The sequence below is a fragment of the Centruroides sculpturatus genome, unplaced genomic scaffold (assembly GCF_000671375.1).
Source record: "Centruroides sculpturatus isolate CEXI.00-Female unplaced genomic scaffold, Cexi_2.0 scaffold14, whole genome shotgun sequence".
Lineage (NCBI taxonomy): Eukaryota > Metazoa > Arthropoda > Arachnida > Scorpiones > Buthidae > Centruroides > Centruroides sculpturatus.
Genome location: NW_019384312.1, coordinates 893,726 through 909,843, shown reverse-complemented (window position 1 = coordinate 909,843; position 16,118 = coordinate 893,726). Strand labels below are relative to the sequence as shown.

General features: G+C 27.0%; 1 protein-coding gene across 2 annotated transcripts in view; it reads right to left on the bottom strand.

Moving 5' to 3' along the window:
- Window positions 1–16,118, bottom strand: part of LOC111622167 (phosphatidylinositol 4-phosphate 5-kinase type-1 alpha-like) — a 95,147-nt gene that overhangs the window by 40,204 nt on the left and 38,825 nt on the right. For both annotated transcript variants that reach the window (XM_023364509.1, XM_023364516.1), the window contains exons 3-11: window positions 8,555–8,713; window positions 8,168–8,298; window positions 7,964–8,081; window positions 7,681–7,833; window positions 5,532–5,591; window positions 5,216–5,455; window positions 2,986–3,066; window positions 733–808; window positions 514–649 (exon numbers count right to left, since the gene is read on the bottom strand). In XM_023364509.1, the coding sequence (XP_023220277.1) occupies window positions 514–649; window positions 733–808; window positions 2,986–3,066; window positions 5,216–5,455; window positions 5,532–5,591; window positions 7,681–7,833; window positions 7,964–8,081; window positions 8,168–8,298; window positions 8,555–8,713 (1,154 nt within the window). The remainder of the gene's footprint in view (window positions 1–513; window positions 650–732; window positions 809–2,985; window positions 3,067–5,215; window positions 5,456–5,531; window positions 5,592–7,680; window positions 7,834–7,963; window positions 8,082–8,167; window positions 8,299–8,554; window positions 8,714–16,118) is intronic.

The following is a 16,118-nucleotide window of genomic DNA, read 5'->3' as shown; positions in this document are numbered from 1 at the left end:
TATATATATATATATATTTTTTAAATATACAATAGATTAAGAATATGACATAATAATTCAATAATTTAAGCTGAATTTACTAAATTACATCATCTTTTATGAATAAATTTTTTATTAATAAATTCATTAATGATTACACATTTCAATCTATAATAATCATCTACTATTGGTATTAATATTCCCATAATTTTTAAGTTTTTAAAAAAATAATTCATGAAAGTTTAAAAAGAGAACCAGCTTCAGTACAATTTAACTTTATTTATTTTTTCAATTTCTTAGAAATGAAATAACCACTGAAATTAACCATTTTCAAATTAATTTAAATATGTATCAGAATATTAAATTTTCTTAACAACATTTTGTTTAATTCTTCATATCTAAATTTGGAAAAAGCAAAAATTATCAAAAGATTTAAGTAATACTAAATGAATTTAACTATCATCATTATTATAAAACTAATTGAAAGAAGTTTTGGAATTAACAAACATGTTAAAAATTTATTTTGAAACTTACGGAACATCGTCATCGTGATCAACTGGTTCAACTTCTGCTTGAATTGATTCCATTGCTGTAGAAAATGCGGCCAGCCGCTGTTTATTGATAGACTTGCTACGAGTAAGACTTGTTCCTGATGCTGTCACTTGAGTACCTATATATAAAAGATTATGTTTTAATACATCAATATTTCTAAATAAATTTTTTTTTAATAAAGTAAAAGTTTTCAATACATACTAGATCCTTTCGAAGTTGCCTCGTTATCATTTCCATACAAAAATTTCTGCTGCTCCATTTTACCATATCGTTGTTCCTGATTCAAAAGTATTATAAGTTATTAGATCATGTGTAAATAATTAGTTGTGATTTAATATCTATCTACATATTACTATTTATGTCTATTTTAATATGCATTTAGACAAGCATAGTTTAAAACAAGTATATTTTGCAATAAAAATTGAAATGTTGATAACTTATAAATGGTTTATTTTAATACTTATTCTTTACTTTTAAAAAGTAATTTCTTATTAAAATTTTTAATTATGGTCAAACCTCAGGTTTCAAACCCCTTGTTTTTCAAATAATTTGATTTACAAACAAAATTTTGAGCTCATTTTTGCCCCAGTTGACTAACATGTTACTCAGTACAGCTTGCCGCCAATAGTCAACTTCCTATACTTCCTATGTTGAAGAAAGTCGATGGCCTGACCAATTAACAATAGGATTACCAATTCAGAAGTTAGCAGTGCCGATATTGCCTCGCATCACTATAAGAATCGTCGATGATGTTGCTATTTAATTTACATTTCAGTGTGAATGTGGGTAAGATACTATTTCCATTTTTTGGTATGTGCTACAGTTGAATGTATTAATGAATTAACGAAAACTGCATTAATTGACATTCACATAATATAAATGGCATTCAAGAATTTGTGTTTAAATATGCTTAAGTTAATATTTATTAATATTAGGTAGCCAGTTAAAGCTAAAAATAACAACTTAACTTAAAAATAATAATTAAAACAGGCCTTTACACCAAAACTGAAACTAAAATTTAAATTGACTGATTTGGTTATATTTCATGCAGGCAGTCAGAGCAGAGTCTATTTGTAGCACTTTTTTGTAAACTGTTAGTTTTGATTGGTGGTGATGGAACATTTTGCTTTTAATACATAAATAAAATATTAATATATTGCCTTTATAGGCATTTTTATGCATGAAATACAACTAAGAAGTTAAAAACAAATGTTTTGTTTTTGGGGTTGAAAACATATTAATCCATTTTATATTGTTTTTTTATGGGAAAATTTGTTCTGTTTTAGAACAAATTGGTTCTTAAACAACTTTTAAAAATTTATTAAGTTTGAAACCCAAGGTTTGACTATATATACTTTTTTCCCTAAATATCCATCTTGCACATAATCAATGTAATTAATTTAAAATAATTTTTGGTTTATTAACATATACTGATTCCTAAATAATCTTATAAATATGTAGTCATTACAAAAACAAATATGATTCATATTGCAACATAAAAAACCTTAATATAAAAAATTATCATATAATAGCATGATTATGCTGCATGCTTACTAATAGGAAATAAGGTAAGTGTTTTTCAGTATAATAAATTTATTTTTCTTACTGCACAAGGTGTGTGTGTAAATGAATAATAAATTAAGATATTTAAGTACAAATAACTTTGCAAATGGATTAAGAAACCCCTTTAATTATATATATACTTTGATATATATATATACATACACACACAAAACAATTAGATGTGCATGACTTTTAAAAATGCACAAAAAATCCAAATTAAAGTCTATAATATACTAATATATGTAAATACTCATTAAATCAGTTTATTCTTTGAACTGCATTCTCCTATATGAATTTTATATATTTTTTATTTTCACTAAATCTTTAAAATCAAAGATGCAAATAATTTTAATCTGAAATCCTTAAAATACTTCATTGCTTTTAATAAAAATTTTATTGTGTAAGTTGCATCAACTATATATATAATAAGCAAAGCAATTTTTTTCTATAGCCTACTTTTAAGTTTTTTTGAATATACTAATTTTTCAGAGAATGATGAAGCATTTTCTTCTTTCCTTACTCTTCGAAATACATATGTATGTATATGTATATAAATTATAAAAGAATGAATCATAATTAAATTTAAAGCAAAATTATCAGAAACAAAGATCTTAAAACTATTACAAAATTGATCAAATAATAACAGAAATTTAAAAACATATTATAAATAATTAAAAACAGTTAAATAAAACCACAAGAAAACATCATACAGAAGTTTTTATATTTGTAAATGAAAACTGTAGTAATAAGAATGCAAGGAAGTCAAAACAATTTGTTTTTAAGTTTAAGAGAAAGTAAATTTGAAGATAAAACTTTATTTCATTTAATTTATATAATTTTATTTATAATTTACAAATAAGTATGTATAATCCAATTTATGAATGCACTTACCATTTTCTCTCTTGCAGCTTGATCCAGGTTGTGTATTCCAACCAGCATACTGTAATCCATAATTTTAAAACTTTCCAGCACCTAATTTAAAAGATGATAATAATAAAAATAAAATATTTTAAAAAACTACTATTCAGTAATATACTTTTTAAGATTCGATTTTTTTGACATATTTTTGACTTTTGAAATAATTATTTCTGTGATAAAAATTATAAAAAAAATCATAATTGTTTATGAATGATTTTATTATTATTAATTTTGTACAAAGTACAATAATTCTTTGTACAGCAGTTAAATTAATATATAAACAAAACTGAACATTATACAAAATGCAAAAATCAAAAGTTACAACAACAGTACATTATAAAAATCAAAGTATTACAGTTATAACAAATATAAACTAAAAAAAAAAAATTATATTAATAGAGCCAAAAATGTGACCTAATGACAGACCACTCCATGTCAGAATTATCTGAGAGGCCTGAACTTCCTCAGTTGTTACTGTATTCCCTTACTCATGGGAAAGTATCTATGTAAAATATTTCTGTTTTTGAAAGGTGCAAAATAGAAAGGAAATGTGTTGTTAAGAGAAATAGAATTAGAGTGAGTTAAATGATAGGAAAGAAGAAATTGTAAACAAGAGATCTGATCTTGTCTTCCCATTCCAATACATAAAAAAAACTGTGTGTGTCAAATTACTGAGCAAAAACTCTTATTCACAGCTGCATACTTCTAGAATGGAAAGTGAAAACATATCTTCCCCTAATTATGGTCTATCATACTGGAAAAATTGCAATTAAACACTTCAGAGAGTGATAACCCAACATAAGGGTGGAGGAAGATGTCCACCTCCTCTAATTCAAATTCAGTTTCTAGAAACAAAACAGTAACCAATAAGAAAGATCTGAATCAAACATTGGGTTTGGGTCAGAAAATGTATAATAGGACATAGAGTTGTCATTTCCCAGAGTGTGAATAAATGTCTTTCCCTTTCCAAGAGATTTGACCATTGAACTCCAATTCTTCTCAGTCTTTTTTCAGGGTATGACAATGTCTTTTTCCACCAAAGAGACTGACTGTCTTTACCCTCAGTGAAGATCAACAGTCTCCTTCCACCAAAGTGATTGACATTGTCTTCCCACAAGCATCAACCAAATAATGTTGGACTCTGTGGCTGGAAGAAGCCATACAAGCCAAAGATCAGCTCTACCTACTGCAGGAACCACCCGATTCAACAACTATGAATCCCAGTGTCATCTAGGACATCTGAATAGGACAAAAGAAACCTATATAGTCTGAACTGCACAGTATCCAGTTACTTTTCCATTTTGGCAGGTTTCAGTTTGAACAGGTTTTAGTATTTTTTTATTTATTTTATGTTTAAACTACACCAGATAAATGTCACCAGCAACATTCATTTTATTTTATAATAAAATCTTTACATACATTAAAAAAAATTTCATTACTAGGCATAATCCAAATTTATCCAATGTGATTCCAACCAAAGATAGGAGTATTCGAATGCAAGAATTGAGAAATTTTCAATCGCAAAAAGTTGTTGTTCCCAAAAATTTTTACTAGTATATATTTTACACTTCATGGATGCAAATCTTTATACAGCAAACAAGTTAATTTGATAACCAGGGATTAATGTTGCACTCTGCAGTAGTTTTAGTTAAATTTTTTGTTTTTTTTTAAAAAAAATTTCATATCATATATTTAGTACTCACTCAGCATTATTATATATATATATGCCTTTATGTGTTAACATTAAATTAAAAATATATTTTCCTTGTGACTTTACACAGGACCAATTTTTAAAAGAGTTGTCAAGAGCTGAAAGAGGGTTTAGACCCAAAATGCATACAAAAATGACAATTATAATGATTAATTTTGCCACTCTCTTCTAAACATATATCCTGTATGATAAGTGCTACATTTGTCAAGTTGTGAGATTTAAAAAGTAGTCTACAACAATTGAATAGGACAAGAAGCTTTGAACACAAGTTAAGTTACATTTTTCATACCCAAAAACCTCTACTGTTTCCATGTTAGATATTTCTCTATCTTATACAGAATTTAACACAAAAATTTTTTGGAATGGAGTGACTTTGTTGTCTTTAGGGAGGTTTGTTTCATTCAGATTCAATTTTAAAACAGGTTTTACTATATTTTTTATTATTTTATCAACGTTAAAATTATTTATATTAAAATATGAATAAATACTAACCCTACAATCTCGCTGTATTGTTTTTACTAAAGCACTATAAGTTTCAGCTTCTAAAAATATTCCATCTGGATGGTGTTCAAGAAAATCTAAATCTTTGTATGTAGGAGATTGTTTACTACGTTCATATTTGTTGGCCTTTCTCTTGTAAGTAGAACCTTTCAAGTCGTATTTTTGATGAAGTTTAATAAAAGATGGAAGAAGATTATTCATTACGACAACTCTTACATTCTTACCGCCACACTGTTAAAAAAATAGTAAGGTATATTAAATAAATTTTAAATAATATTTATATTGAATTATTAATATAAAGTCTTACCTGGTAGCAATAAAGACCAAAAAACTTTGGTAATAGTGTTCTAGGATTTTGATTAAGATTCTGTAATAAAGAAAAAGCATGCACATCAACATTTATTTCAAAGTTATAAAAATAGTCATGCATTTAAGTAAAGTATGAAACTAAAAATAAATAAATATATACATCTTCTGAAACCTGATTTATTACAATAAAGCTACATCAACTGCCATATATTTATTATTGCCAGAATATAACCCAATATTATATGGCTGTTAGTGTGGCTTTAAAAGAAACAACTAAATATGAAGAAGTTGACTAAAAATATTAATAGTTTTAAGCAGTTGATATAAAATTTAAATTGTTAATAGAAAAATAACTATTACAAACATTACAGACTAATTATAAATTTAAAACTCATTTAGAAATAGGAAATTCTGCTTATTTAGCTAGTATAAGTGTATAAAAATAAAGTGGAGTATATATAAAATTGGTGATAGCATTACAAATTGGACAGCCAGATGACCAAGAGGGTTAAGGCATCAATCTACCACTCTGGGGAACCCAGAATTCAATCTGGATGAATCATCCCAAAATATTTCACAAAGAGTAAGTCTCAGATACAGATATGGCCTCAACTCTCACCATCATGTTGCCCATATTGTGGACTAACTGAACCCACAATGGATAAGGAAAAAAAGCCTATCTTATTGTCCACAAGACAAAACAAGGGAGAAAATAGCAGCATTTTAAATTAAAGTTGAATTAAATATTAAAATGTGAAAATTGATATGAAAAACAGTGTCCATTTAAAAAGAAAGAAAAAAAACTAGCAATAGAAATACAGTAGAGCATTGATTATCTGAATCATTTGGAGACTGGGATTGTTTGGAAAATAAATTTTTCGGATAACCAATTATGTATGAAAAAATATATTAACCTATCCTATGTTGAAATTTGTTCAAATCCTGGCACGTCCATAAGTACCTTCTCATGGATGTACCAGTGCTGCCAGCTAAAACACGCACACCAACAAAAATAATATTGGAGTAGCCCAAGATTGCAGCACCAGAGCACTAGAGAAATTTAAATTTGCTGACTGGAAAGCTTTCGGTTAATTGACGTTTCGGTTGATCAACAACATTTGGATAATCAATGCTCTACTGTATTATAATAATATAAGCAGAAATTAAAAATACAATACAAATATTTAGAGACAGAATTAAAAGAATTTTATATATAAGACTGTGAATGAATTGTGTATTTTTATAACCACAGTTTAGATTTATTTACATAACAAGAAACAATTTTTTGAATTTTATCCAAAAAAATTCTTCCTTAACAGGAAAACTTTTTTAAAGTTTATATCTCTAAATAGGATTGCCACTTTATAAGATGAACAATTAACTTTAAAAATAGTTATTTACTCAAAAAATGACGACAATACTATGAGAAGGAAAGTATTGTCAACTCTAATATATGTTCATTTTAAGTTGGCCAAAGATATTTACATTTAATAAAATATAAAAATACAGAAAATACCAAAAAAAAACTATCATCATCTTCATAATCACTAGGTTGTCCCTGGTTTTACTATTTGGTTGTAGAATCAATCTTTGAATACAACAATTTTATTAACATGCCAATATAAAAGCACCAATTTATAGATTAATAAATAAATAAATTTTAAAAAAATAACCAAATTTCTGTCAGTTTTAGACCCCATTTTCACTGATTCCGTAATGTGTTGCTGGTTAGATTGTAAATGTTATGGTCAGCCTATCTACAGAGACAACTTTGTTAAAAAGTCTATGGCTGTGCAATAATGAAAATTGGCTAAAACATTCTCTGATGACATTGCCATTACTAAACAACGAATAACTATTCATTGTTTAGTAAAACTTCACTTGAAGTTGGCCAACAAATTTGAATTATTGCAGAGGTGTAGCCTCCATAAAAAGGCAGTCCCTGTAGCCATCAAAGTTCAGCACATGGCCAATTGCAGTGCAATGTCATCAGTCCTGGAACTTTTTGACTGCACCTCTCACTTTACAGACTTAAAAAATCTTGCATTAGTCATCATTTTCAATTGTCAGAATATTATTGATTAATTGTAATAGAAAAAATTCTCTCTGTCAAAAGAGAAGTAGACAAATAAAACAGAAAAACTTACCATATAATATCCTGGAAGTAGTTTCTGTAGAAATTCTGCTTCTTTATGTTGTACAGTCTTTATTATGAACTCATCATCATTGGTTAAATAAAATATACTTCCACTGGCACCTGGATTGGTAAGCTCCCGCATGGGTTCATTGCATAATGATAACTAAAATTAAAAATATCAAACTTAAAAATTAATTTTGTTGATTAAAAAAATATTTTCTTAATGTAATGTTTACAATCATATCAATATGCAAAGGATCTTAAAACTTAAAAATAAATTAAAATTAACTCACTAAAAAATCATCAGGTTGAATACCAAACAGATCTCTGAAGTATCGAAATGCAACAGGAGCATAAGCTTTAAACCTGAAATCACTGTAATGGTGAGCTGGTGTTATATTACTTCCATCTCTGAAATTTAGAATCACACATTTTAATATAATCAAATTAAATTCTATTATATTATAAGTTATAGATTTTTTTAAAACAATTCTTACTTGGGAAATGAAATTGATTCTACTATAGCAAAATCTTGCATTAGAAGATCTCTTTCTGGTTTTGATGCTAGACTACCTACCGCATAACTAATACCAAGTTGAATAGATTCCATAAGTTGTGTGGTTTGTATCTGTAGAAAAAATATAGTAATTATTACACTGTACTACAATATAATTATAATTTTAAGTTAAAAATAATAATAATATTTATGTGTAGATTAAATAAAAAGAAAAGAAATTAAGACGCATAATTTTTTAATAAAAATTATAACAACATAATAAATGTGTATACATATATTATGTATATAACATATTATGTAATATAATATATATATATTTACATAATATAAAATTGATATTAAATGTAAGTTATGAAATACATTTTACCTTTTTATATGTAATCTGCCCTTCTTCATCAACTCTTCTGTGCCCAATCTTCCGTTCCTTATCTCTGCGCTTTTCCCCAGAACTACCAGGTGTCTGGGGAAGTGTATTTGTAGGAGTTTTAGGACCATGACCACTTTGCAGTTGTTGTGCAGCTGATACCTTTATAAATATATAAATAAAATATAAAATAATTGAAACATTTCTTTATACAGTATTTCCAACTTATAACTTATTTATATGGGTAGAAATGAATTAGGATTATATTTAAGTAAATATTTATTATAAAATATTTGGATTTATGATAAAACAGTGTAATATGAATTTTTAATTTTTATACAATAGTTATGATAGAGAAAAATTATATTTCCTGTTTTTAATAAAGCTGATGAATATACTCAGTGCCAAATTAGTAAAATTTATAAATACGCACCGTCTTTCAGAAATAATTTAGTTTAACCCAAATGCATGTAAGTACTTTCAGCATTTTACAAATGTCCTCTTCAGTATTTAGAATATAAACAAAATTTTAAATGGATGCCTTAATGTGTTTTAAACAGGAGTTCTTAATTAAAATTCACACTTTCATGATAACTTTTGAACAAAATTTATAAATTATTTTTTATGGAACACAAGTGAAAGCAATTTGATATGAATAGGAAACAATGTATAAAATATAATACATTTTCTTGTTTTTAAAAACATCATAATTTGGCAAAAATTATTTAGGAAAAAAACATTCATTTTTGGGGAAATAAGAAATGAAATTGTAATGAAAAGTTATGAAAGATAAGATTATGGTTGAGTTAAGCACTTTTAACCATTTTACAGCAAAAGTTCTTCATATCTGTGAATGCTAACAAATTAATGAGATTAAGCTTGTCTATATTTACATAATAACAAAGCTACAAATAGCTTGTATTACCCTCATAATATTAATTCTGACAAATTTTAAGGTAAATTTAAAATTTAGCTTAATTAACTGATTTTGCTTGTAATGAAAAAAGAAAAATAAATAATAGATATAGCTAGATTGATAATTTGGTACTAGAAAAAAAAAATGACATATTTTGTTTCCATCATGTTTCCACTTATTTGCTATAGGCTGATAATTTTTATATGTAAAATTAATGGCTATTTTCATTTATTTCTTTATATAATAATTTATAATTATATGCATTTCATTCAGATCAGTCTAAGCCCCATGTATTAAAGTTTGGCTTGGCTTCATATAATTTGTCAGTTTTCCTATGTTTATTCCAACAACTGATGATCACTTTATCAGAAAAAGAATAATTTCTGAAAATTTTTTTGGAAAAACTACATCTTATAAAGTAGTAATTATGTTAATATATGGTAAGAAAACCAAAAATATCTTTATTTTTGGCTTAGCTCATGGATAGTTGTTCTTAAGTAAATTACTATTAAAACAATGCTAAATTTTTAATAATTTTTCTATATACACTATATATAATTTTCACTTCTATGTAAGTTTCAGAAATCTTTAAGACATTTTCATCATTGTTTTATTATATTTTTATAGATAAATGAATCATAGAAAATAATGCAATTGATTTAGTATTTTCTTGCTAAACTGACTATAACTAAAAAGAAATAATTAAGTTTAATGAATTTATGCTATTTCAAAATCTAACCTTTAACAGGCATTATTTTAAATAGTATCAAGCCAAACACAGAAAAATGTTCTCTAAGAATGAAGATAGAATATGTCAATTTCAGTGACATTGTTATACTCTATTCATATTGTACACTTTAAGTCAGTTTACATCAGAAAGCAGCTTAAGCAACATGACATGAATAAAACCAACTTAAATGTTTGGTCATGCATTCTTTTTCAATTTAAATTTGAAAAAGTATATCTGCTTGATTTGTTTTCCAAGACAAACTTATCAGGAAAGACAAAAGTCTACTTAACTTAAATATTTTATGTTTAAAATAAACTTTTGTGCAAAATTAAAGTTATACATAATAATTGGAATACCTTGATCATAAACAAGTTTCAAGAAAAAGAAACCAATTTTAACTCGTATTGGATTTATGTTCTGGTACAAAAATGTTCATAAGAGCAAGTGATAGAGTGATAATGTCTTGTCTATGAGTAGCAGCAGCAGCTACATTTGACAATGAACTATCATATTATAATTCTGAAAGCACTGTTAATACATATCATAATTAATCTGTAGTACATTTTGAAAATACTTAAAAGCTTCTGGAACAGTATAGTCAGATTTTTGTGATGCATAAGTCAGCATAGATTGAAATTTTGGTGAACATAAAAACAATTATATGCAAAACTGATCATTTTGATAATAAAAATGTAATTATTAATTTTGAAAGTATTTGAAGGATTTCACCTAACCTTTACACAATCCTGAAATCTTTGATGTCTAAGGGCTGTATGAAATTGGATTTTGAAGAGATTTGTCATTATTTTTACATTTTCCTTGTAAACTTAAAAAAGTTGCTCCAGAAACTAGACTGGTCAATACTCCATACATGCTAATGATCAATTTGATTTTGTTGTTGTTGATTGAGAAACCAATATTCTGCTGGTAATATTACACCAATATAACCTAGCAGACATTTTCAATGCTGATGACTTAGGACTATTTTGGGAGCTATTATTGAATAAAGCTCACAATTTCAAAGATGCTACCTGAACTGTAGACAAACACTCCAAAGAATGCATGACCAAACTGTCCCTTGTGGTGCATGTGATAAACTGTAATTGTTTGCAATAGGAACGAGCAAGATGCCGCATTGTTTTCATAGTGAGCATATCCCTGTCAAACTCTAGGTAAATCAATATTCCTGAATGACTGAAGAGTTGTATTCTAAAGAGTTTTTACTGGAGATAGAGATTTTCTACTAGACAAGTTCTACTGTACTTGTAAACCCGATATAACTTTGACTCCCTTTTCCTCAAAACAGTTTATGATTAAGAAATTCTGAACATATAACTTTTTTTGAGATAATTGTGTTACATATAACTTTAATTTCCTATTAAAGACTTATTAATTTAATCAAATTCTAAAGTGAATGTCATGCCACCTTCGAATTTAACAAATTTTTGTGATAGTTTCTTGACTTATTAATTGTAAATTATTTTATATTAATGACAGAGAATCTGAATGATATGAAATAAGCCACTTTAATCTCATAATACATGCAAATGGTTAGTTTTTGTTTTTAGTAATGCAACTTAATTTAATACTATTTAAAGTTTACAGTGTGAATGGGGTATGAGAAGCATCAGTATGCACACAGAAATCAGATGCAGTGAAACAAAGATTTAGAAGATAAATCATATAAATCAATTATTAAAACAGAAAAATGTGTAACCTTATTTATTTACTCTTTTTAAAGTTCATTGTTATTTCATAAAACAATGAAAACATATATAGAGATGAAATGTTACTACGTAAAAATAAAGATTCAAAATGGATAAAAATGAAATCTTGTTTCGTTTTCCACCTTCAAATGAATTCAATTTTGACTATAAAAACATCTTTCCTAGAGATAATACATTGAGTGTTTATTATATTATTGGATTATTTCAACAGCTCAACTCTAATATTTCACATCATAGCATTTTCTATATGTGTTACAATTTATATTATTTATTAAAAATTAAAGTTTTATTTGACTAAATAACTTTACATATTAAAAAAATTTAATGAAGAATAATCAATATAACTAAATACCAATCGTATGCCGAAAATCTATCGGGCTAGTTTTTAGGCTAATTACTAAATGAATTACATAACCAATTTGGCTTTAGAGGTAGGCGTTAGGCGCCATCTCTTATTAATATTAATAATTATAAATTAATTAATTAATTTAAATAATTTAGAACCGCTGGGAGAAAAAAATCGGCCCGGAGCGGGACTCAAACCCACAACTCCTGCTTACCGTGCAGATGCGTTGCCAGTTACGCTATCCGGACCTCCAGCCCGATCTCCTCTTCCAGCGTATATAAGCTAACTACTTAACCATCGACGGTTATTATGTTATATATCGGGTTTAGAATATTTGTTTGAATAATCAATAGTAAAACAAAAGGAAATGTTTTAATTTAAAATAACGCAGAGAAAATAAATAACAGTAAATATCTTTAAAAATAGGCAGATGGCATTTAAATCAATCATTCAGATATCATGTGCTCTATAGTGTAGGGCCATTAAGCCACAGTAATTGGGATGCTTAACCACAGCTTAAATATTTTTTGATAATGCATAAATTACAATAAATAATGAAAAAATAAATGTTTTTTGATTAACAGTCTTGAAATTAATAATAAATTATTATTTAAGAATAACAAAACATATAATGTCAAAAAATTGGGATCCAAGCTTTTTGCGCAGCTTAAGAGAATTTGTGGATTACTGGCCCGCAACTTAATGGTTCTACCAGTGTGGGGCCATTAAGCCGTAGACCAGTAATCCACATACTTAAGTATTGAAAATTAATTTTGACACCACATACTAAATAAAATATTTTGCTTTTTCAAAATTTCAGAATTTTCTGAAAACTTATTTAACAACCACTTTTGATTGTAATATTTCATTTTTTTAAATAAGAAGTTTGCTTCAACTCAATCATTTCATACCAGTGAGCAAGGCCAATATAACTTTATTACACTGATATGTATGCAAAATATTGATAAAATGTTTAAAATTACTGAAAAATTCAAAAATTAGTCANTTTTAGGCTTACGGGAAAGTGGCGCCGAACGTCACACGTACACGTTTACACGTTTAAAACATGCGCCTCAACCTCTCTAATATTTAAGATTGGATTAGGGACAAAAATGATTAATTCTACCATTCTTCAACTTTCATTCCATCCTGTTTCAATCCAAAAAAATAAAATTAAATGATTTTTCAGCTAATAACTAAATTTTTATTTATATTTTTAAAATTTTGATTTAAAAATTATAGTTTCCATATTTCTAATGTTGACCTATGTTGTAACAATTGAAATCGCACCTGAATATAGTCTATAAATTAGACTGAAACCATTTGTTTATCTTTAAATAAATGGTTTTCAGCAAGTGATTAGTGATTAATTAATTATGTTGTCTCCACAATGTTGTAAAAAAAGTTTCCATATTTATTACAAATATTTGCAAACTTTAATTTAGAAAATTCTGGATGTAAAATATTTAATGGTAAACTATAACTTTCTTTGGGAAAAAATATGGATTGATATATAAGCATAGGCATACATCTGTGCAAAACAACCACTGTCATTATGAAACAAAGGCATCAAAAATGAAAATAAACAACAAATTGCATCCTTTCACACTTCAATAAAGGACAAGACATTTTGGTTATTAGAAGTAACAATAAACTATTAAAATAGTTTATTTACTGTTATTTAGTATTAGTAATTATTAGTAATTGTTATTGTTACTTCTAATTTGCAATTATTATTATTATTATATTTTATTATTGTCCTGGCAATTATACTATTTATATTATATAAATTTTAGGAGTTAGAGAAATAAATTTATTTCAATTACAGATTTGGAATTTGAAACTAATCATTAGAAGAGTTTCACAAATGATGCAAGATCAAGTAAAGTGAACATTGTGATTGTCCATCTGACAAAAATTTGTGAAGAATATTTTATGACTCCTTTAATACCTGAAATTGAATACCCAGAAAACATATAATATGCAGATTACGGGGACAGCACCACCAAATTTTGCACTAGTGGCCGAATTGAAGTAAAATTTTTTGCTGACAATTGAAACTAATACATATGACAGTAATATATCTAATTTTGTTGAGATTTTCTACAGAAAACTCTGAACACCTACTTTTTCATCATGATCACTCTGTACAATAAAAGACCATGCCAAATAACTACAAACGCATCGCAAATTTTGTCATCGAAATTGTCCAATAATTACAAAACTGAGAGTGACAATTTATATATAATCATATTTATGTTAAATTAATTAAAGAAATCACTAAACAGTTAGAGGTAATTTGAACTATCAAAAAGAAGGCATTATGTTAGCTTAGTCTTCATTACTTAATATCTTTTTCAAAAAAAGATTAATATCTCTATCATAGATAATATTATTAAAAATAATTCAGAATCCAAATAATTATTCTCTCTCTGCCTTACATATGTTATTACAAAATTTTATGTGTATATGTATACATATACAGATATCCCCCATTTTATGAAAGTTTGCTTTTATGCCACTTTACTTTTATGGAAGACCTATATTAGTATCTATTTTCACTAACTGAACAAAACCCAAAGATAATTTTCACTTTTACAACAAAAAAGTATAAAGTAAAAATAGCATTTAATATCTGTTTGTGGAGAGCCATTTTATAGACATTGTGCATCCCAAGCATCTCCGAACTCCTTCCCTGGGAATCATATTCAGCATCAAACCACCAGCTTTGAACTATGTCTGTGATCATATGTACTTAATGTCAATTTATTCTGTGCATTTATTTGTTAGCAAAAATTAAATGAAAAGTCTATTGTTTGAGTGGACTGACAGGCTTACAAGGCAAGGCATTTCCATTATATTATCTTCAAGAAGAAATAAATCTTTTCAATAAACTGAAGCAGAAAGAATGAACAGTGACAAAGAAAATATCATAAATGTGAAATTTAAAGGCAGTTTTGGATGGATTGATCAATTTTTCAGAGAAGGCAGTTTAATACTTTAAAGGTTACTTACAGGAGAGAGTAGTTCTGATGTAGTTTCACTAACTACATTGAATTTACAGTCTACTTTATATAGGCTCTGTGTTTATTAATTATTCCTGATTTTACTATATATTAGTATTATTTTATTTTATTTAGTATTATATAGTAAAAATTTTGAGTCTAGAAATGCTCAAAAAATTTTTCCATATAAACTAATGGTAACAGCTTCTTCACTTTATACCATTTTGATTTACAAAAGTAGAATGTTCCTATGGAAATAGGAACATTCTACTTTTGGATAGTATGGGAACCTATATATCATAATCTTAAAATAGATATAATCTGTCCTAAATATAATCTATCTGAATAGATATGCACTTGTTATTCCGTTATATCTATTAGTCTAATACATCATTACAATCTTCCATCCAAGTAATTAAATTTAGTATCAGAGTCCATGATGATAAAAAGACAAAGTAAAATGTAGAATTATAAATATATTCCTACAACTTGAGTTTTTAAAACTTTTTAACAAACAAAAAATGTATTCTTTTCAATACATGGTTATTGATGTGTATTATGATTGATGATAATATAAATAGTAATTCTGGCAAAATAACTAGAGATAATGTTGCCAATAGAGAGGTTGAGGCGCATGTTTTAAACGTGTAAACATGTACGTGTGATGTTCGGCGCCGCTTTCCCGTAAGCCTAAAAGTTTGACGATGATGTTTGAAATGTCGAGCGTGATTCCACCGACTATCCAAACACCATTGTCAAACTTTTAGGCTTACGGGAAAGTGGCGCCGAACGTCACACGTACACGTTTACACGTTTAAAACGTGCGCCTCAACCTCTCTAATA